Source organism: Crinia signifera, chromosome 4, assembly GCF_055691185.1.
Source record: "Crinia signifera chromosome 4, ASM5569118v1, whole genome shotgun sequence".
In the NCBI taxonomy this organism is placed as follows: domain Eukaryota; kingdom Metazoa; phylum Chordata; class Amphibia; order Anura; family Myobatrachidae; genus Crinia; species Crinia signifera.
The window spans coordinates 181,057,150-181,081,929 of record NC_139220.1 but is presented as its reverse complement, the minus strand read 5'-3'; the positions used below and the strand labels follow the sequence as shown (position 1 = coordinate 181,081,929).

Genomic DNA, 24,780 nt, shown 5'->3' with positions numbered 1-24,780 from the left:
CTCAAGTACCCCCAACAGGACAGGGTTGGGAACCACTGACTTAGATAGTAAAAGAGCCTTCTGCTGCTCACTGTATCCGTGTAACCACATGCACTGGTGCTACTGAAGCCATCAATTTCTTAAGCCGCCGGAGATCGCTCCTGTCTGCCCTATGTGTCCGCGGGGAGATCATGGTAATTTACTATGTTCCATAGGTACTTGTGTATTATCACGGCGCCCATCGCATCGCAGACCATAAGGCATGCGATGGTATGCGATGCGACGAGATTTCCCCCGATGTCATACAATGTTAAAATTGTATAGCATTGAATATGGCATACAATGCCATACAATGCGATGCGATGCGATTTTAAATTGAATAAGCACCCTAATGGGGGCTTACAATGTTAAATGTACCCCCATGCCACCCCCACTATGAACGTGAACCCGAAACGTGGGGAGCGCAGCGAGCCCGCGAGGGGCGGCGGTACGCGTCCTCCGACCTTTTCATACCCCCACTATCCACGTCGGCGTGGAGTTGACTTTATATAGTGTTGCAAGCGCAGCGAGCTACCGAGCCCGAAGCGTCGAGAGCGCAGCGCGCCCCGCGAGGGGCCGCGGAATACTTGTAAAGTAATACGCGTCCCCTCGCGGGGCTCGCTGCGCTCGCCACACTATATAAATTCAACTCTACACCGACGTGAATAGTGGGGGTATAAAAAGGTCGGAGGACGCGTACCGCTGCCCCTCGCGGGCTCACTGCGCTCGCCGCGCTTCGGGTTGGCGTTCATACTGGGGGTGGCGTGGGGATGCATTTAACATTGCAAGCACCCATTAGGGTGCTTATAAGCACCCATTAGGGTGCTTAACAATTTAAAATCGTATAGGGGGCTTATACAATTTTAAATCGCATCGGTGTGCATCCAGTGTATGGCATGCGATGCGATGTGCGACTTAATATCGGGGGCGCCGTGATAATACACAAGTACCATTCCATATTTTACCTACTTTTAACTTTACTATAATACAAATATTTGTCTTAGAAGATTGTCGTAGAGATGTGCAATTTACATTAAAGTATATTTTCTGCAGGTTGGGAAGTTGCCGGAGATCATGTACAGAGTGGGTCTGGGGGTTCAGACAATGATTACCTGCTCCTGAATATGCATATCCCAGGATTTAAGTAAGTTACTTTTCTTTATTATGACTCTATGGCCCTTATTCTGGTTGGTGCGGCCGGAGCCGCATATGCGGCTCCGACCGTGCAGGCGAATCCCCGCCTTCCATACGGATCGCCACCTGCCGTCCGTACGCGGATATGTGGCGATCCGCATGAAATTGGACGGGGATACGCCTCCTCCATGGTGGGAGCAGCCCCTGCATTCGATGGTCGCCGAACATCGAATGCAGGGCCGCACGCTCCACCAGGTCCCGCAACACAAGACCACACGGACACTTGTCCGTGTGAAATCTTGTATGGGGGCGGGCAGCTGACATCCGGCGATGTCAGATGCCCGCCCCGTACCCACGCGTCATGGCCTCATTACCATGCATACGCCCCGCGTTTGCATGGGAACGCCCATGAAACGCGGGGCGTATGCATAGGGTAATGAGGAGAAGTAGCCCCTCACGCCCCTCTACGCCCCCCTGTGCGGCGTATAGAGAATCCTTGCGGCGAAATCGCCTGCACATGCGCAGAGTGACCTCTGCACATGCGCAGAAGATAAACATCGGCGGCCCGTACGCAAGCGGGAAAAACCGCATCGATCAGAATAAGGGCCTATATTTATCCCAAAGCCCTATCTTTCCTGTTATATTTAATGTATATATTTATGATGCACATGAAAACATATTATATATAGTGTGCACTTACAGGAAGATATATCATGCAAGTCTAGGGTATATATATGCCGAACTAGAAAAAAAAAAAATGGAAAAATAAATTAAAATAAACTCTTGCAAAATGTAAATATTTTTCATGTTTCCTTTACATTTTTCAGACCTCCCACATCAATGACGGGAGCAAATGGAGCCGAGTTGGGTAGGATCACCTTCGTGTTTGAAACCATTTGTTCAGCAGACTGTGTGCTGTACTTCATGGTGGTGAGTGTTTTCCTTTCATATGGTGGGGATTGTATTAAATGTTTATTACTGGAAACCCATTGTGGCTGATTTTGTCTTCCAATAGAATGACATATGACCTTTTCCACTTTCGCATTACTGTTTGCAATAGCCTACACCAGTTTGAAAGCAAGCTACAGCTCATGAATAAAGCATTATCTTAAATTATATTTTTTCATTTTATTATGCACACCGAGGAGGCTATGATAGATCTGTGGCTGAACTGGCAATGCTGTCATGTGTGAGTGATATTAGCCATACAGTATTAGCGCTGCCTGTCCTCCTCATGTAAATATTTATGAGGAATGACGAGTAGCATTTATCAGGAGAATGAGAGTGGCATTTATAAAATGATGCAAAGGTGATATGTAAAAACAGTGCTGTAACCAGTAACACAGGGACGTGCATTCAGGGGAGGCAGAGCCTCCCCTGTCACAATGATGAAAATAATAAAAAGAAGATATTTATATATCTTCTTTTACTATTTTAATCATTTCTACCTCTCCGGCTGCCTCCCACTGCTGCATGTGAGAGTGGGAGGCAGCGGGAGAGGTGCCTCCCGCTGTTAACATTAAAACACCGGGCAGCGGGGGGCGGGTAGGGGTGGGCAGGGGGCAGGGCGCAGCAATGGGCTGTAAAAGCCCATTGAAAATGAATGGGGAAGCGGCACTTATACTGATGCCGCAATGACAGCGGCACCAGTATAAACGCACGCCCCCAGATGTGATTGGGCCAGCAGATCCAGTGCTGGATCCGCTGTCCAATCACACATGCAGCAGCGCGGGCAGCGGGGAGTTCGGCCGGCGCCTGCAGGGAGAAAGCAGAAGATGTCACTCACCCGCCGAGAGGACTGGCCGCCGCCACCGCCGAGGACAGTTGAGTCTGCCGGGTGGTGGGAGGGGAGGGGAGGGGAGGGGGGGTCACATATACCGGAGGTCCATCACCAATACCCCCTCCCCACGCTAAGTCCATCATCGAGAAGCCTTGGGTGCAGCTGTTTGATTGAAATTGACAAATACCACGGAACTCCAGAGGGCACCAGAGCAGTTAAATAAAGGTGAGGAGAGTCCCAATACATTGGGGTGTGAAAGATCGTGTACATTCATTATTTCCACGAGAAACCCTTTCTTTAAAACCTCCTTCCTTACTATCCAGATGTAAAATAGTCCTCTTTGTTCCTCATATGAGTTATAGGCTGTGGTCATTGAATAGAACTTTGTTAGAGATTGTATCCACTAATGCAGGGATGGCCAACCGGTCAGAGGTAAAGAGCCGAAAAATATCGGTAGTCAAGCTAAAGAGCCGACATCATGAGCGCACCGAAGGCGCATGTGCCAAAAAAAAGGGGTGTAGTCTATTTTGACCCCTTGGGTGGGTGTGATACAAATATGCCTCCAATAGTGCAGTGCCATATATACATATGCCCCCATGGTGCCAGGTATGCACCACACGGTGCCGGGTATGCCCCTACGGTGCCAGAAAGCTGGTATGCCCCCACAGTGCCACAAACTGCTATGCCCCCACAGTGCCACAAACTGCTATGCCCCCACAGTGCAAATTTCCCAGCAGCAGCACTCACCATTGTTGCAGCTGCTTCCGGGCAGGGAGAGAACAGTCTGGCGTTCCCCTGCAGTACGACTCCTGTCATGTCACCGCACCGAGGGAAGGGGAGGAGAGCACACAAGCACAGCGCACGTCTCCTTCCCCCCTCACTTCCCTGTGACTGGTCCGTCCACCAATCAAAGCTTGCTGGCTGGCTCCTGATTGGCTGCTGGCCACGGCCCAGTCACAAGGATGCACAGCAAGGGGTAGGAGAGATGCGCAATGCGCGCTCTCCTCCCCTCAGAAGGAGAAGAGATTCAGGGAACCGGGAGCAGTGGGGACTGGGACGGACATAGGGCGGCGTGCAGCAGTGGGAGCAGGAGCCGCACTTTACAAGGGGGAGAGCCGCATGAGGCTCAAGAGCCTCGGGTTGGCCACCACTGCACTAATGTATCCAGGGTGAACAATACATTAGTAACAGTTGTACAACAGTTTCTGTTTCTCATTTGTATCATATAGTTTCGGACGCACGCTGCAGTTCTGGTTGTGTTTAATTCTAAAGCTAATCACAATCTGAAAACTGACGCCTGGATTGTAATTGTCATTATAACAGACCCTGCCATTGTCACTTCAGTGCTCTAATGGCATGATGATCATCAGTTTACTGTTAAATGCGCACGTTTTTCAGACAACATATAGATTTATGCTGATTTGCTTGCCATTCCATTATATGCAACAGACGCTATGACTCCACGTGCGATAGTGACGTGTAGCACACGTAAAACAAGCAACTCTGTCCCCGCCGACAGGCAGCGTGATCGCGTTCTGAGCTGCAGCCACTTCTCATCTACCCTAACCGCGGATTTTCCCCACATGTATGTTGGGTAGAAGGAGCTACATGTGCTGCGCTGTGACCGGATCGTGCGGTCTGGGATCATCTCACAGCGGAATCGCTGCATCCAGACAAAGCGTCACACTCTCTCTACCCCATCCGGGTAACAGGATTCTGCTGCCTGTGGGGGGTGTGTGGGGGGGGGGGTGGGGTGGGGACGGGGGGGTGGTGGTGAGGTCAGTGCCTCCCCAGGCAATGACCTCACCGCACGTCACTGCAGTAACACCAAATCATATTCTGTCTTATTTCTTGTACATAAAATAGAAGCAAATTGGTTACAAGAGAGTGCAAGTCCTGTTTGCAACTATGTATTGTTCTTGCTTTAACAGGAGTAGTGTTTATTCTAGCACCCTGCCTCTTTCTAAACCTGTGCAATTCCTCTTCACTGTCACTCTCTGCTATGGTGCTTGTAGCACAGGCCTGGTCCGCATATCAGTGCTGAAATACAGACCACACTGTGCTAGAAGCACCACAGCAGAGAGCGACACCTCAGGCAGGGAAGAGGAAACGACACAGGTTTTGTAATATACAAGATGCTAGAATGAACACTACAAGAGTTAAACCTAATAAATGTTATAATAGACATAAAGAGATACGCATCGGGATGTAATACAGTCCCGATTCGCCGGAGGTGCGAGATGCCAACCGAACTAGGATTTTTTTAAAGCGGCAATCATTCAAAAGCAAAACCATGCATTGTAAATGATTGCCACATTAAAAAAATGTCTGATAAAGCCGGTATCCCGCACCTCTGGGAAAGTCAGACTGTACATCTCGCCAATGGTTCGAACAGTGCCAGTATAGCATTGATGCCTGTGCATTGATTGTATTTTTTTTTTATTTTTTACATTTTTCAAGTTTAGTTTAGGAGCCAACTTTTGGTACTCTACCTTTCACTTCTCATATTCAAATCGTTTTGCTGCTACCTGTTAATGGCGATTAAATATGACCAGAGTGACAATAAGTGAAAAGTGTTGGTTACGTAATAAGTCCGCAACCAACGTACCCTTTATACCTAACTACGTGCGAACAAAGCGTAGCGCAGCGTAGCGTACCTTTTATTGTATTATGTACACCAAGAACCAATACCTTAATCAGAGATTCCTTCGCAGTACTTTGTCTCTAATCTGCGAATATACCTTAAAGGACAGTGTCCGTAATATACCTTATCGCTATTATGCGAATAAACAGACACGACCACTGTATAGAAATAAGGAGATAAGAACTCCGTAAAAAGGTTGTATTTAAGTCCCTAATGGACAAAAGGGGGTTACAGAAATAAGAATAAACAGGTATAACAAGTAATACAATATACTAACAATGAATACTAAACAGACTCTGCTAAGGGGAAAGAAAACAGATACAAGACACAATCAGCCAATCAATACAATAAGAATAAATACCGTTAATGCAACCGTTACCGTTCTCATCAAATATGCGAAGTGTAGTCCGGTCAGAGCTCGCTATCGTTCAGGAATGAACTATAGCCCGGTGGACAGTCAGGGAAAGGTAGATGTGCCGAAGAGACTTTGGCTGCTCTGGGTCGCCTATCTTATAGGGTCAGAAAGGGGAGGTCAAAGGCCGTTCTTATTGGTCAGAGGTCGAATGTCAGGTCAGCTGTGATTGGGAGGTAAGATGATACACCTGGTTTGGCTAGGTCCAGGGGAGTGAACTTTAAGAGTCCTTTGTTTGGTGGTTTCGGCGTCAGCAGTGATAAGAACCGGTTTCATCTAGATTCCTTTGTTACATACTTTCAACAGAAACTGTCCCTGGAATATGGAATATGTCCATAACTGTCGAGCCGTGTATATTGCGGAATATTCGCAATGACCGGAATACTTCGCACAATGAACGGAACGGAACGGTACTAAACATGATACAGACAGATGTATGCAGGGCTAACTAAGCTATGTGTGGCGTTCTAAACCTTTAACTATATTTTACTTAGTGTCAGTATGTATTTATGAATTTATGTGTGATAGTATGGCTACTCTTCTGGTCCACTTTGTCACACATACTCGGGTATGGAAACTTTATTTGCGCAACTCTGCGAACCAAAATGGCGGCCATACTATCCTAAAATGGCGTGTGTGTAACTCGACTTCCATAGTCCACCCTTTAACAGTAAATATAAAACTGTTACAATACAAAACATTTCACACGATAATACAGAAATTCATAATCCTAACAAAGAAATTGGGATCCATGAATTAAACATATAAGGGGAGTAAACCATCTGCTCTTGGCCGATCCGGGATCACGGATAAACGATGGGCCGCATTTATCGAACAATCTACTCAGGGTCACGAAGGATAATGTACAATTTTTGGGACAAAAATAAAAACAGGGGTGGTTACAACATATACACATTCACAAATATGGTTTCTTTAAAGGGAGGTGGTTTCGATTCTAGGGTCATATACCAAACCCTGGTCTTCCTCTGTATCTCTCGTTCTTACACTCATGATTTCGGTACGTTTTGTCTTTCCCCGGGTCACCACCTTTAAACATTTGAACAATAGCACAAAGACTATGATGGCACCACCGATACAGAGAAGGAGTTTTCCTATGCTAGCTATGATCCCTTGCGCCCATTCTCCTAAACCAGAGAACCAGTGCATTGGATTCAACCAGGAGGTCCATTCACTAACTTTGTTACCTATTTCTGCCAGGCTGATATTATGTTCCCTTCTAAATTCCCATTTAAGCTGAAGAATCTCATCCATCCGATGATCGATGATTTCTTCTGGGTCTTCAGTATTGTTGGTGATATATGTACAACACTTCACCCCAAACTGTGTAGAGAGGGTGACACAATATCCTCCTGTCATAGCTGTCAGATAGTTCAGCACCATCCGATGTTGGACTAGCTCTCTTTTATATGCTTGCAACTCCTTCCCAGTGTATCTAAAGGTGTCATCATAAATCTCAGTGATGTTATCTATCAAGCTGGCTAATGCTTGTATATATTTAAAATTTATGACTCCTCTGGCGGTATGGGTGATATCTAATGCAATGAGAAGTTGGATACCGAATGACTCGTGTATCATTTCAGAAGCTAGGGGTTCTTTCCTGATTGTTAAATCCCTTTTATGGATTTGATCATAATGGGTATGAGTGTAAGGAGGAGAAATACCTCTGTGTATGCTCATCATCTCATCATGTGTGAGGGTCATCACTTCAGGTAACACTCTGCCTAAATAACAAATACCAACGTAGTTCATGGAGAGCCATTTGTACGCCCTCCTACCACAAATATAATAAACATCGTCAGGGAGAAAATAAGGGACAGAGTATTTCATGATCTTGTCACACATTATCCATAAGAACATCCCCGTCCCCTGTTCCCTGACTTGTTCCTCACAGATTTCTGGCTGTAGGGTTACATTACAGTAGCCGGCTGATACTCTGCCGGCCATCATTTTACTTCTCTTCACCGTGTAGACATATTTATAGTGTCTCCCACTGGTTCGGATTTTTAACAACAATTCTTTATCGATAGGCTCTCCATCTGGACGCTGGGAGTAAGTTATTGTCTGGTTATGCCATGTCACTTCCCAAGTACCAATCGCTCTGGAACTCGAGAAGTTCATACATACCAGGGATTTATCCACTTGGTATGGGTGTAATCTAAGACTAGGGGACCTGGTATACAGGTATCTCTTATCCAATGGCCTCCCCTTATTTAATACGCTTATCTCTGAAATATTAAGCGGGTATGGGACTAGGCCTACACTACTCCTTTTATGTAACACTTGTGAACACACCCAGCATTCTGTTTGGTTTAAGACCTTACCCACTAGTGAGTGGTAATCACTCAAAGGATGTCGGCCTGTAGTTGCCTTACTTGTCGACTGACATCGCTGGATGCATTCTTCTTCCATTTTAGGTTGACAATATCTACAGACACAGTACTCACCAGACAATAACTCATCACATAACCCTTGAACTACGTTTCCCTCATACCTTTTACCTTCTCCTGTCATGGGCAAAGTTTCAAGCTGGTTTAGGGATTCTACCTCACCCATATCTGGGTCCATTATTACACTGTCAGAACTCCGCTCCGATCGCTCTAGAATGTGGCAGCCACCGAGTATCTTGGGATGAAGAAAAGAACACAGAAAGAAAACAAAGAAATATATGCATAACTGTGAACCTGTTGCTTGGAGTCCTTCCATCATCTCTACCAGGGGACTTTTATTTTTCTCTGCTCTTGGACCTTTGTTCGCTCAGGTTGCTCGACCTTGGCTGCTTCTCAGTGTTCCCGAAACAATGCTTCTAGCGACACTTCTTCTCTTTCGCTCTCTGCACACTGGGATTCTGGGTTACTGGCTTTCTTGCAGTGGGACGAATGTATCCAAGTCTCTCTCTCTGCGACTTTAATTGATGTAGTGCTGGTCAACAAAACTTGGTACGGTCCTTCCCAACGGTCTATCAAACAACCTACAGACAAACTCCTGACATATTTTCTTTGCTGTAAAGGTAGCAGTGTTGGAGGCAGCGGGGAAAGCCTCCACCCAGCTGGAAAACATGTCAACACAAACTAATACATATTTCAAATTTCTACAGGGTGGTAACTGTATGAAGTCGATTTGTATTACCTGGAAAGGGCCTTCTGTAGGAGGGATGTGGGATGGCTCTGTTGGGATGGCTTTTCCAACGTTCTTCCTCAAACAGGTGAGGCATGACATTGCCACTCTACCTGCTTGAGAAGCGAACCCTGGTGCACACCAGTAGGCTTTTACCAGCTTGCACATACCTTCCTTCCCAAGATGTGTCAGCCCATGGGCCGCCTCGGCTAGACTAGGAAGGTATGCTCTGGGGGCCACTGGTTTCCCGTGTCCATCTCTCCAAAGTCCGGTAGACTCTTGGCCACATCCCTTCGACTTCCATACTGCTCTTTCCTGTGGGGAACACAAATTCTGCATGTCTATCAGTTTGGATGTGGATACCATGTTCAGTGTACAAAGGTTGGTAGGATGGGTGAAAATATTTACAGGGCATGCGGCCCTTTTCGCTGCCTCATCAGCGCGGCTGTTACCAAGTGACACCGGGTCCTTCTCTGATGTGTGAGCTTTGCACTTGATAACAGCCACTCTGTCTGGAAGCTGAATAGCTCCCAGAAGTCTCCTAATATATGTCGCATGCGCCACTGGTGTGCCAGCCGCCGTCATGAAATTTCGGAGGCGCCATAGGGCTCCAAAATCATGGACTACTCCGAAAGCATATCTGGAGTCGGTATATATGTTGACTGATTTTCGTTGGGCCAGTTCACATGCTCTGGTCAGTGCCACCAGTTCCGCTACTTGTGCTGAGTGAGGTGGTCCCAAGGGTTCAGCTTCCACAATACCTTCTCCATCTACTACTGCGTAGCCTGTGCACAGCTCTCCCGTGTCCGTCTGTCTATGACAGCTACCATCTGTGAATAAGGTTATGTCTACCTCACTTAATGGGCTGTCGCTTATGTCAGGACGTGCTGTGAAGGTCTGATTCAGGTAGGTCATGCAATCATGTTTGTCCTCACCCTCACTAAACTCTGCTTTACCATATTCAGCAACATTCCCATCACCCTCCACCCTTTGTGCCTTGGAGGGCACATGAGGAAGGAATGTGGCTGGGTTTAGTGTGTTGCATCTTTTGATGGTAATATTTACTGGGGCCATCAGCGCCAGTTCCCACTTAGTGAACCGTGCTGAGGACACATGACGTGTTTGGGCAGAATTTAGGAGGGCAGAGACAGCATGGGGAGCATGAACAGTTAAATCGTGTCCCAACACTACGTCCTCACTCTTACTTACTAGTTGTGCTATTGCAGCCACACTTCGTAAGCAAGTTGGGAGTGAGCGTGCTACTGTGTCCAGCTGGCCACTGTAGTACGCTATTGGTCGGTTGGCATCACCATGTTTTTGTACAAGTACTCCTGCCGCACACCCACCTGATTCAGTTCCGTACAGTTCAAAGGGTTTCCCATAATCTGGCATTCCCAGTGCTGGGGCCTTTGTTAGGCTCACCTTTAGTTCCTCGAAAGCCAGCTCAGATTCCTCAGTATGAGAGACCCGATCTGGCTTAGTTGAGGAAACCATCTCTTGTAGTGGTAATGCCAGAATAGAGAATCCTGGGATCCAATTGCGACAGTATCCACACATGCCTAGGAACGTACGGATCTGATGCTGGGTCTGTGGCAGTACCATGTTCTGAATCGCTTGGATTCTGTCGTCGGTGAGGTGTCTCAGCCCTTGGGTAAGGCAGTGGCCCAGATACTTAACCCTGGTCTGGCATAATTGCAGCTTATCCTTTGATACTTTATGTCCTGTCTCTGAGAGATGCATCAGCAGCTGTCTAGTGTCATCCACTGATGACTCCAGTGACTCAGAACACAACAATAAGTCATCAACATATTGTATCAGTATCGAACCACTCATGGGTTGAAAGGATTGTAAACAATCATGCAAGGCCTGGGAGAAGATGCTGGGGCTGTCTATGAATCCTTGGGGGAGTCGTGTCCAGGTATACTGTACTCCTCTGTAAGTAAAGGCGAACAGATACTGGCTGTCAGGGTGCAAAGGGACGGAGAAGAACGCTGAACACAAATCAATGACTGTGAAATGAGTACAGTGAGGTGGGATTTGCATTAGGATGACAGCTGGGTTTGGCACTACGGGGAATTGGCTCTCAACTACTTTGTTTACCCCTCTTAAATCCTGCACTAGTCTGTTGCCCCTCCCCCCGCTCTTTTTTACAGGAAAGATGGGACTATTGGCCGTGCTGGAAGTTCTAACTAGGATTTCCTGTTGGAGCAATCGTTGGATCACTGGGAATACTCCTAGCTCAACTTCAGGTTTTAAAGGGTACTGCGGTATTTTTGGGGCTATCCTGCCTTCTTTTAAGCGGATTTCTACTGGAGCTACATTTGCCATTAGCCCAGCGTCCTGTCCATCTTTAGTCCAAAGGGAACTCGGTATTTGTGCTGTAATTTCAGCTACCCTAGATGGATTTGATTCTACAACAGTGGAATACAACATTAGCCTCTGAGGACTGTCCAGCATATCTTGCACTTCTTGTGTAAGATTTTTAGGAGTGTCTAGGAATACCTCATCGGGAGTGCAATAGATGACACATCCCATTTTACATAGTAAATCTCTACCTAGGAGGTTAGTCGGGGCTGCTGCAGCCAACAGAAAAGAGTGTTTGGTATGCAGAGGCCCGATTGTAACCTCCGCTGGTTTCGTCAGTGGGTAATGTTGTATTTTTCCTGTTACCCCAATTGCCGCTACTGATTGGTTTGTGAAACCCAAGTGAAGAGGAGTGTTGAGAACAGATCTGGCCGCCCCTGTATCAACCAAAAAGGTTTGCCTTACTCCAGCTATATCAACCTTCACCTGAGGTTCCTCTCTAAGGTGTTGAGTTAATCTAACTGGCTGTAGGATACAGGTATGACCTGTTTCCTATTGTCTGACCTGGGTTGCCCTTAGCACAGTGTCAGCCATCAGATGGGGAGGAGGCATGTTGCGTGACCTGTCTGTCTCCTCCCATTGTCTAGGGGCTGGGTATCTCCGTGTCTCACCTTTGTGAGATTCCCATTCTCGCTTATGTGTCTGATAATTCCTGGGGTTTCCTAACCTACAATGAGCTGAGTAGTGACCTTCCCCATTGCAGTTGTAACAGATAATTGGTTTTCTACCTGTGTCCCTGGTGTTTCGTTGGTATGCAGCTTTGTTTGGGGCATTAGTAAGGGCTTGGATGCTAACCATCATCAGTTTGTCAGTTTGCAGTTCCCTGTGCTTCTTAATGTTGCGGTCGTGGTCCACAGCAGATTCCCGTAGGGCATCCACTGTCATTCCACGCCAATTTGGAAAAGAAGTTTGGACTCTGGCTCTCAGGTTTTCCCTAAGCCCTTCCACCAGCACAGAGACAATCATCTCCCTCAGGTGGGGGTCGTCCTTAGGCTCGGAGACACCAGTGTACTTTGATACCTCCAGTAAGGCTTTTGTAAAATAATCAGCAGCAGTTTCGCCATCTTTCTGTTTGATGGTGAAAATCTTGCTATATTCTACTGCTGCAGGAAAATACACTCCCAACTGTAAGTTAATCAGGCGTATATTCTCCTGGTTGATCTCATCATTTATCTCCTTGTCCACTTTCAATCCACTATCCTGAATGAATTTCGGGATGTCAATGTGAGTGGGGAGACAGGCCCTCAACATGATTCTCCAATCCTTGTTGGTGGGCTCATCAGAGTTTCCTAGATCCCTTACAAATTTCCGGCACAATGCCAGATCTTTCCTTGGGTCAGGGAAATCTGTAATGATGGACCGCAGCTCTAACCGTGTCCATGGGTTTAGCATGGTCATCTTTCTGGTGGGTATCACACCCTCTCTGTCTGCCTTACCATAGGGAACCTCCAGTGTGCGCATAGGATATGTTTGTACCACATTCGCATTACTGGGACCTGCTTGGGAGTCATTTGTGTCTGTGCTGTGTGGTACATCATTACCTGAGTCCAATACTATGCTGTTGGCATCAGCCGTCTCCTCCTCCTGTGCTGGGGCCTCAACAGCGGGTTGAGCTTTTCCCTCAATCATATTAATTGCATGAGAGACGGCCAGTGCCAACAGCTGCTCGTTTTCCTCTCGGGTTTCCTTGTAAGGGGATAAGACAGGGTACAGGTTAGCAACGGATACATTATTACTTATACCTTTCTTATGAGTCATTATCCCCTTCGGCACATATGGGGGTGGGGGAGCTGATTCTATTGTGGCAGCGGTTGCATTTATATTGTGGCTGATTGCGTCTGGTATTGCCAGACCTCTGCTTCCCCATTGTTCCTGTCCTTCCTTCTGCCACAATTTAAGAATATCTATATGCTTCACTCTCTCCTTACGACTGGAGAGTAGGCATATTTCATCTTTTACTGCCGATAAGATTTCCGGATCGAAGCTACCAACACTGGGAAATTCTAACTTGCTGCCTTGTGTCATTTTTCTCCATTTATTTTGGTAAACAACTGCGAGTTCACCGTGCTTCCTGCACATAATAAAAGCAGCCGATCCTTTTGGCCGGCTTGCTTCCTCCCTAACATGCACGTTATCACAGCGTGACCCGTTATTACCCATAATTACAGGAATAAACGTTCACAGCTTAATAGATATCGGTGGGTTATTACTTATCTGAGAGCTCCCCAAACACTCACTTCTACAGCTTCCTAGAACATCCCACAGTCAAGCAGGTGCGAAGGATACGAGGTACGATACTCAATCACCAAGTCTTTCAACTAGCAGCGAACTTCTAGCCAACTTGCTTGGTGCGGCACAATTTTTCCAGGGTATAACAAACTTGTTTTCCTATACCCCCAAAAATTGGATTTCTAAAGTAGCTAATCGGAAACAAGTGCGTTCCGATGTATCTTCTTGTACCCTCCTAGCGGAATCAATTCCACTGAAGGGGCAGTTCCTATGGGCACGTCGTCACGTGAACCCTGTCCTACCTGGACTGTCCTACACTGGACTACACTGCGCTTGAGTCGTGTCGTCACACACCCGTTCGCCTCAGTTATTTTTCACACTGGGCGCTGGTTACACCTTGGTCTTATGCATATATTTGAAATATTTCTGTACAGAAAATCTTCCCAGGCTGGTAGCTTTTCACTAGATACTTATGCAGGTATAAATCCCTTATAATACGCTATAGGAATCTATTAAAATAATGCTTGAGTTGCTTGCTTATGAGAAAATGAACAAAAGAAAAAAAACTTATTTTCTCTTTATTAAATCACCGCCCCATCCACAGTATATTACTATACTGTTTTAAATAAAGCTAGTGGTTCAATACTGTTCACCTTTGAGTTCCTATGTGTGCTGCATGTGCAGTACCAATGAACAGCCACGTGTGTACATGCGCTGTTCACAGGCCGCCAGTGAATCGGCCACCCACGTGTTCTATAGTGTATTTGCAAGGTTGCACTCGGGTTTCGCTATACGCAGTAATTGCGCCTAAATGTGGAATAAATCCCTTAACTCCGTCCGAAAGTTACGTATCAAGATGCGAAATAAATCCCGCACTTAATCCGTAAATCACGTACAAAGATGCGAAAATTTCCCGATATGGGCACGTGCGCGCGCACCTTGCGTAATACACAATAGACGCTTTACGTTACTGCAAAAAGGCCCAGGGCTTGTCGCCACGTGGCGGAGTCTCTGGTTTTGCAGTAACTAACAATAAAAGTTATAGTTTTGCACAGAGGGGATCCTCTATGTACTATAATAAACACAGACTCCACGTGTGCGAACCTTATCGCACGTGGTACATATACTATAATAAACAAGCAGCCCAAGACACTATACCCCGTTAAACTACTTGTGGCAGGCAGAAGTACAGTTTACTAAACACTTAGGTATGATATGCTTTAAAACACGTGGCTTTCACTTATTGTACTCCGGGTTCAGCGCTAGCACTTCCCGAACCCCGCACCGCCGCGGACTCGGCCTATCCAGCAATGGAAACAAATAAATACTTCCACCCTTTTGCTGGTATAGGTCGAGCCGCACGCCTGGTACTGAGTTCTGGACTGTGGAGCGGACGGACGAGCCCTCAATTGTTAATGGCGATTAAATATGACCAGAGTGACAATAAGTGAAAAGTGTTGGTTACGTAATAAGTCCGCAACCAACGTACCCTTTATACCTAACTACGTGCGAACAAAGCGTAGCGCAGCGTAGCGTACCTTTTATTGTATTATGTACACCAAGAACCAATACCTTAATCAGAGATTCCTTCGCAGTACTTTGTCTCTAATCTGCGAATATACCTTAAAGGACAGTGTCCGTAATATACCTTATCGCTATTATGCGAATAAACAGACACGACCACTGTATAGAAATAAGGAGATAAGAACTCCGTAAAAAGGTTGTATTTAAGTCCCTAATGGACAAAAGGGGGTTACAGAAATAAGAATAAACAGGTATAACAAGTAATACAATATACTAACAATGAATACTAAACAGACTCTGCTAAGGGGAAAGAAAACAGATACAAGACACAATCAGCCAATCAATACAATAAGAATAAATACCGTTAATGCAACCGTTACCGTTCTCATCAAATATGCGAAGTGTAGTCCGGTCAGAGCTCGCTATCGTTCAGGAATGAACTATAGCCCGGTGGACAGTCAGGGAAAGGTAGATGTGCCGAAGAGACTTTGGCTGCTTTGGGTCGCCTATCTTATAGGGTCAGAAAGGGGAGGTCAAAGGCCGTTCTCATTGGTCAGAGGTCGAATGTCAGGTCAGCTGTGATTGGGAGGTAAGATGATACACCTGGTTTGGCTAGGTCCAGGGGAGTGAACTTTAAGAGTCCTTTGTTTGGTGGTTTCGGCGTCAGCAGTGATAAGAACCGGTTTCATCTAGATTCCTTTGTTACATACTTTCAACAGAAACTGTCCCTGGAATATGGAATATGTCCATAACTGTCGAGCCGTGTATATTGCGGAATATTCGCAATGACCGGAATACTTCGCACAATGAACGGAACGGAACGGTACTAAACATGATACAGACAGATGTATGCAGGGCTAACTAAGCTATGTGTGGCGTTCTAAACCTTTAACTATATTTTACTTAGTGTCAGTATGTATTTATGAATTTATGTGTGATAGTATGGCTACTCTTCTGGTCCACTTTGTCACACATACTCGGGTATGGAAACTTTATTTGCGCAACTCTGCGAACCAAAATGGCGGCCATACTATCCTAAAATGGCGTGTGTGTAACTCGACTTCCATATACCTCAAAAGCAATTTTAGTTTTTTCTTAATTGGTTAAACCACCACAATTAAAAAATAATATTCATTTTGTTGCTCTTTGTTAGTGCATTTCATTCCCATAAACAAAACTTTCCCTGTGCTGAATGTATCTCTAGAATGGTTTTCCATGGTCTGTCTCTTACCTTAATTAAGATGATAACTATGAGTAACAAACGTTTTCCTGCAGCTTTACTCGCATTCATGTCTGTAAATACTCAGCGGAACTAACGCGCCTGGTGTAAAGCATCTGGTTTTTCATGTTTTTGCTCCTCTCCCTGATGTCACATGGAGATAACACATAAATATCTTTCTTCTATGTCATTAAGCTATACAGTCAATCCAGATTCATGCAGTAGTTTTTGTGTTGATGGTGGAAAGGAACAGACATAAACACAAAAACTCAGATTTTTTCCCCCCGTCTCCATAGTTCATAAACAGCATATATTTCTCATAAAAAAAATCTTACAGGTACAGATACAGGGGGGGATTCTCTAAGCTAAAAATGCGGTAAAAACCCCGTTATCGGGGTTTTTACCGCATTTTGGGATGCTGTAAGCATCCCCCGCCGGGTTACCGCGGCGGGGGGCATCGCCAGAAAAATCTGGCGATGCCCCATAGAAGCCAATGGGCTTCTATTGCAACCCTCCGCCGCCCCGCGCCGACCCCCCGCATCGCCCCCTCCCCCCTCACCTGTGTCCGGGCAGCACAGCGCAGTGCTGCCCGGACCTGTGACCTCCTCCCAGCACTGATCCTCTTCCGTGTGCAGAGAGGAGGAGAGCCCGGCGCAGCAGCAGCAGCAGCGCCGGGTGTGGGAGGGAGGGGAGAGCCGCCGGGACCTGCTGGGACCCGGCGACTCTCACCGCAAAGGACAGCTCTTAACGCAAGAGCTGTCCTTTGCCTTAATTATCGCATATGTTACAGCATATGCGATAATTAAATATGCGATGGGCGGCGAAGATTCTTAGAGAATCTCCCCCACAACCTGTAGAGTTTATTATATGTATAAATGACACAAGTAGATAGTGATTTTAATTAATCTAAGAGACTATTGAGGTGAGATTACTCTTGTTGCATAATCTCTACATACAGTGCATTCCGCCCCTTATCGCATGCATAGCTCGTTTATTAATGCCGTATGCAAGAATAATAGCAAATAACTCTTCCAATAAGAGCTGTCCCTTGCGATATGAGGACTTCTGCGTTTAAGTCCTATTGCACCCCCACAGATGTTGGCCTGTACACGTACAAGTTTCCAGGAATTTATGCCATAAGAAGCCCATATGCTTCTATAGTCAGTGCTATCTATAGATGATGTTGCTAGGTACAAGCTTGATACACAGAGGGATTGTGGCAAACCTTCAAAAACAACAGTTTTCTGATGTTTTACCGCATTTTAGTCTGCAGCGCATCCATCCATATCTGAAGGTCCATTTGAACCAAGTATTATAGCTAACATATGGGACAAAGTGTGCTTGTAATAGCAGTAAAATGCTCATCTTTTTATTATGGCCCACTTGTCCATACTCTATTTCTCATCATGGTAAGCTCAGTAACCTGTCCTTATGGACACAAAGAGCTTCAGAAAGAAATCTTGTATTGGGTTTTCTTATTTTTAAAATGTAATTTACAATTACAAATGTATTACTGTGTTTTATTTACCAGTACAGTTCAGATATGTTCTGCAAATCTACTCTTCATGCCTGGAGGTAGTAGTCATTGTGTAAACAGCTGCAAACTAAACTGGGCAAATGTATAATATTATTTATAGTGCTAATACATTATCTTCTATAGGATGTTAACAGAAAGACTACAAGTGTGGTAGAGTCATGGGGAGGAAACCGAGAAAAACAGTCGTATACCCACATCATATCAAAAAATGCTACTTACATGTTCACCTGGGCATTCCAGAGAACCAATCAAGCCCAAGATGTAAGTATATTAGCAATAGCAGTATCTTACATAAGTTGTTTTACCAGTTGAGGATTACTCTCATATAGAGCTTTACCAGGCTTATAAGCATTTGCAATGAGACTTTACAGGTTACATTTTCAGAAAAAAAATTGGGAGGTGTGTCGAGGGAGCCGTGTGTGTGTGTGTGTGTGTGTGTGGGGGGGGGGGGGTTGCCACAAGTGGGGCACAAGTGGGTCCAAGGGGACGACAACTAAGAAGGAGCTGAGGCAGAAGAGTGGAGGAACATAAGATGTGGGAGGTGAGCAGGGCGCATTGGCTGGCCCTAATGAATAACCATACACTCTAGGGGCTGGAGCTGGGTGCAGAGGAGACAAGGGCCCTGGAGAAAGGCATAAGGGCTGTGGGAAGGGAGGAGGTGGTTTAGCCAGAGAGGGTATTATCTCCTGGCAATGCATATGGTAACCCTAGATGGTGGCCACACTGCTCCCGTGACCCAACTATGCTGATTGTTGGGTTTTAAATGTTATTACTTTAGTGAAACAATATGACGCACTGAAGGTGTAGTAGAATACAACTGCACACCAGGTCCTGCTCTGTGGATTTCATCATGGGTCTCAGCTGTGCATAGAGTGAGTTATACATGACTTCAATAAAGGCTGCTGGCACATTCATAGTCAATGCTTCTATTGTTCAAATGCTCCATTACTTTATCTGCAAATGATGCATTGTTAGTCACAGCTGTTTAGCAGAGTGATTCTAGACTACCTGCACTGCCCTGTTTCCAATGATATGATGGGAAATGACTCCTTATGAAATAAGACACTGTATATAGATTCACTAGAAATCCCGAAGACAAATCTCTCCAATATATTACCTTATGAGTGGCTGCAAAAATATATTAGTCTCTGCGTTTATCTATTGCCTTTGTAGTTATCTTTAGAAATAATGAGAGCCATTTTTCCTGGGTACTTGTGCAGTGAAAGGCATAATGCATACTTAATAACACTGTCTCTGTTTGTTGGAAAACTCATTGATCATTTTTTTAATGTATGCAAATGAATAATATTGCAGTGAAATGGGTGATGGTCATGGGGTTTACGTTATTCTAAATTATTCATATATGTTTTGCCTAACTTCTGTTTTCTATTCAGAGTCGGCGTTATGTAAATGATGTTGTAAAGATCTATTCTATAACCGCCACCAACGTTATGGATGGAGTGGCATCAAATTGCCGTGCTTGTGCCATGGGTTCTCCGCAGTTCGGATCATCTTGTGTACCATGTCCTGCTGGTTACTATATTGACAAGGAGAGCAGCACGTGCAAAGAGTGCCCACCCAACACATATCTTTCACCCCATCAAGTGTATGGAATAGAGACTTGCATTCCATGTGGTCCTGCCAGTAGAAGCAACAGGGTATGTTATATGCTGCGTAACCTGCACACACTCAATACAGTGTAATAAGTTCCTTGCTGCAGATACCATGTGGTAGGAGCCTTGTAATAACAATCAAATATAAAGACAGTGATGGTAAAATTTCCTAGTAATAATAAAACAAATACCAGATTATTACACACAGGTCTTATATAAAACATTTTTTATTATTATTTATTGGTGGTAACTTTTTTTTGTGTAAATGTAAAGACCAACAGTACAGATGTGCAAATATAAGGGCACCACCGGACCTATAATATTCAATCAATAAAATAATAATCAATTAATAAAATAATAATAATAATAATTAAACTGTGCAAGTCAACTAAACATACAAAACCGACAAGTAACAGTACAATATATAGTTGTCGATATATGTAATGTACAGTAAAATATTCACGAATATCAACAAGTCCTTAAGCAATCAATCACAGTACAAACAACTAACAAATGGTTTGTACATCAAATATACAAAAATTAATTTACATATGTTATAGAAAAAAGAAATAAAACACAGTACAGTACACATAGTACAATATGAGAACAGGCTATGAAATAAGGACCACACATGAAATACCTCCTAAATATAGGTATAAAAATAAGGAAAAACTACAGATAATATAAAATGCTCACATGAGTGATCTCCAACCATCTGGTCCATATACAGTCAAATTTAGATATTGTCTAAGATACATATAATACACATGCTCCACAGTAACATGTACCAATGCAACCCATGTGAAAGTCTCAGTCAGAAGAAGCCATCCATGAATGGGCTAGAGCTAGACAAACTTTAGCCAGCGCACACAAATAAGTAGAATATTAAATACTGTAACAGTCCAATTCAACATCCTCCAGAGTACAGAGTTTTGGTAATACCGGTATCTCAGATTTCACCTAAGACTAGAATAACTGAACCACCGAACACTCCCACGGTAGGTGCCAGACGGTCCCTTGGGTATTACAAGACTTAGAACAATGGTTATAAAGTAGGCCTCCGAATACTTTCTGTGTGTAAGAAATAACTGGATCTGTTGAAATCTGGTAGATGGTGATGCCTTTTAGGTAATTTCATTGGCTGCTTCCGATTTATTATCACTAAAGGTCTCCACTATTTCTTCCCAACCACAATGCAATGCAGGCATCATTATGATGGGAGGACAACAAAAAAGGAGTAAGGGATGCATAGTTCTACAATCCCAGACTCAGTGAATGGAAAGCCTTAGGCACTAGTATTAGGAGTAGTAAACGTCAGTGATACAATAATATTGACATAACTGTCAAAAATGAAAAAGCTAAAACTATACATTACGGTTTTTGTTTTACGTTAGAGAGTTGCAAAATTGTATATGAAAAATATCTGATATATAACTGGACATCAACTCATTTCCAGGATCATTCGGCCTGTTACAGTGACTGCCATTTGTCGTACACTTATGAAAACCAGAGCCTGATGTACCAATTCAACAATCTCAGCAATGTCGGGACACTTATTAATGGACCCAGCTTCACTTCAAAAGGAACAAAATACTTTCATGTTTTCAACATCAGTTTATGTGGAAATGGAGTAAGTGTCCAGACTCTATGACGAGTAGTGAATGCAGTGACAAAGAAAGGATGGGGAATCACCAACACTTAGATCTGCAATGATGTATTCCTTGTGACAGCCAAGAGCCTCCTAATTAGTATTCGTCCATTATTTGTCAGGAGTAATTATTTTCATGGGGACATTTGAGATGGCAATGTCAGAGTGGGGTGTGGAGTCATTTTATTAGAAACTTGTATTTGTCAATTATAATATGTATATGTGTGTGTGTGTGCTTGTGTGCGTTTGTATAAATATATACACATACAGTATATAACATGACATTACACAGATGACTGTTAAATGGAAGACAAAAGTAACTTTGAGACAACCCGTTGATTTGTTGAACTTTGACCAGTTAGAATGGTTTGATAAAATGCTTGGCAATAAATGTATTCCTATTCAAGTACTGTAAATTACACTTTTTTTTTCTAAGGGAGAGAAAATGGCTGTATGCACTGACAATATTACAGATGTGACAGCAAAAGACATGGAAGCTGATGCAGAAGACACTTCTAATTTCGTAAAGTCTTTTGTCTGCCAATCTACCATCATTCCGTCAGACAGCAAAGGATTCCGAACCGCACTCTCATCACAATCTGTCAGTTTGGCTGATATGTTTCTAGGTATTACAAATATGACATAATAGTATGTGCATAATAACGTGGTGAAATATCACTGATGAATTTCCGATTTCAAACTGAATAGGGGATCCCCGTAATTTGTAAAACCAGCACCAGGCTCTGGTTCCCAAAATACATGGGAAAAAAATTAGTATTTTGATTACCAGCATCGGGCCCAAACAGCCAGCATGGTAATGGCACAGCCAGGGAAACTATTTATATTAGTTCCCCTGGCCAAAACAATAATCCCTGTGGCTTGGCAGCCCAGACAGGGACCCAAGGGGAGTGGGGACCGGGCAAAAAATAGATGAAACTATTATGCATTGTTGTCGAACTACAAGTCCCAGCACGCCTGTACCGCATGCAGGGACTTGATGAACCACAAGCCCCAGCATGCGGGGCATTAAAGGGCCCACTAGGTCTTGTAGTTCTACAACAATGCAAATAGTTAAATAATACACACACACACACACACACACACACACACACAAGTAAAGTATAACTTTATTTCACACTACAATCACACATACAATATACTCACCTACAGGGTCCACCACAGGTCAGTGCCCTTCTCCAGTAGTATCTGTTTGGTTACCTGTGGAAGGAAATTATACTCACCAAGGCATCAGGTGAAGATTGGTCCGTTTCGTTCCATGTAAGCATCCCGGGAGAGGTCAAATAAAAAAAAAACCACTGTCATGAAGCCACCAGACTGAGTAGCGGACAATGTATTGCCTACATTCTCTGCTCCTCCCCCGCATTCAGGAATATGAATACACCTGGAATAGAAATATGAATGGCTGTATTCGTAGCCATTTCAGTTTAGCAGATTTCCCCAATTATCTCAAGTGGTCATTTTATAATAAATATTTGTCACAAACTAGTTAACTAGGTATCCGGATGACTGATATAAAATGTTTGCATGTCGACGTTTTGGTGTTGACCTAATCATTGTCAATCTAAAATACTACACCCAGTTATCTAGTTTATTGCAATGATTTTTATTGTGTCATGTTTGTTAGTGCTTCCCTTTATTCAGTATTTGTGCTTAGTACATAGAAATGAAGGTAACAATGAGACATTTTGGGGGTTATTCTGCTTGGTACGGTGGGACCATATACGGGCGGATCGTTTTTTTTTTCATCTGTGCATGTGTAGCTTTCGCAATGCACAGGTGCGGCGACCTCACACCGCTCACGGACGGGTCTCTCCGTGCGAAAAAACCTGTCCGCACGGTCATTGTGTAGGCGTTTTTATGGGAGCGGCCGGAATAATGAGGAAAACTGGGAGTAAACATGGGCGTACACGGGGGTGTGCATCAAAATTGTACGGTGCTACAACCGCTCGATCGGCGAACGAGCCATGCATTTTGGGCCAAAAACAGGCGAACGCCAAAGACAGCTCCAGATCACCCCTAGAGATACCGTATGAGAGCGGACGCCTGGGTCTGCTAATTATTGCTGATTACTACACCTGAATGTAATAAGCAATGCTGCAGCCTATTAAGTGAAAACCATGATTTCACTACCTGCAATCCACACACAGACCTCAAACACATTGGAAGCATATCTTTCTACACTTCTCTACATGTAAAGGTTGGTTTAATTTTAGGTAAGATTCATTCTAAGACCTGCTTATATATGTCAAGGTAGTTATTTTATAACCATCTACACCCATTCAGTAAGTGTTTTTGTATACTTTAAAAAGCAGGACACTCAATTCACATTGTGTCAACTTTTTCACTGTAGCACAAACATAACTTTATTTAAAAGTAAAACCAATGTGGGGACACATAGATAGTGATTAAAATGCAACATTAGAACATAATAAATATACATGTAATGAGGGTTAAAATGTTGTTTTATTAGGGTGTTTATTAAGGTAGACAATTGAGTTAATAGAAAACAATTATTGAATAACAGTTAGAATAATTAATTAATTGTCTTAATTATAGTTGAAAGGCAAGATTTGCAGTGCCATATATGTGAAGGGGATGCCACCGTGCACGGACGTACTCTCACGATCGGTGAGTTTTCCATTGAAAAAAGGCGAGACCCGTCCGTGCACTGTGGCGTATGCTCAGATATATGGAAGATGTCGGTGTGAAAACGGACGAGACCCGTCTGTATACGGTGGCGTACGCTCAAGTGTACGCCACTCCCCATTGTCGTGTTTGTGACCGTCCGTATGCGGCTGTTCTGTGGGCGGACTTACGCTCACCGTCCGCGTACGGGAAACGTACGGTGAAACGGACCGTACGTCCGTTTCACCGACCTAACCAGAATAAGGCCCTTTGTAACATGTTATATACTGTTAGCCTCAGGACTGATAATGTTTTGCAATTGTCACATTAGTAGACAAAAAATACATTTTATGGTGTAGTGTTTCATATATATATGATCTGGAATACATACAGTGGATTGCATCTGTACCTGGCAGGTGCAATTAATCATCACATGAATGTATTGTATTTGTGGTTGCAGGTGCTACAACTAACAAAAGCTTGGGAGGAATCAGTATTAGGTCAGACATATTTCCTTCTCAAAATAAGATACCTGATGTCAATTTCTTTTACAAGTAAGTTATATGTGCACTATTGTTAATTATTCAGTTTGTCTGGACTAATCCACCATTACATGCAGCCACTGTACATTTATCTGTTCTTGATTAGAAATATGGCCTTATTACATATTTCATATGCATTTAAAAAGAATTCCATGTTGGTGACGTGAAAGCACGGTGGACCAACCAGGCAATTTGACCCAGTTTATAAGAAGGGTTAAGCCTGGGTCACCCTCTGTATAATGGTTAGAGCCGGGTCCGACTCGATATCGCGAACCCAGGTCCGACGCGGCTTTTAGATGTAAAAGGAGTAATAATAAGTTTATGTGATGCTTTCA

At 44.2% G+C, this 24,780-nt stretch overlaps 1 protein-coding gene across 1 annotated transcript in view; it reads left to right on the top strand.

The window, feature by feature from the left end:
* Nucleotides 1-24,780, top strand: part of ELAPOR2 (endosome-lysosome associated apoptosis and autophagy regulator family member 2) — a 111,880-nt gene that overhangs the window by 73,261 nt on the left and 13,839 nt on the right. Inside the window, exons 11-17 of the mRNA XM_083183090.1 lie at nt 1,072-1,162; nt 1,980-2,082; nt 18,120-18,257; nt 19,391-19,654; nt 21,066-21,239; nt 21,694-21,883; nt 24,364-24,457. Of these exons, the coding sequence (XP_083039216.1) occupies nt 1,072-1,162; nt 1,980-2,082; nt 18,120-18,257; nt 19,391-19,654; nt 21,066-21,239; nt 21,694-21,883; nt 24,364-24,457 (1,054 nt within the window). The remainder of the gene's footprint in view (nt 1-1,071; nt 1,163-1,979; nt 2,083-18,119; nt 18,258-19,390; nt 19,655-21,065; nt 21,240-21,693; nt 21,884-24,363; nt 24,458-24,780) is intronic.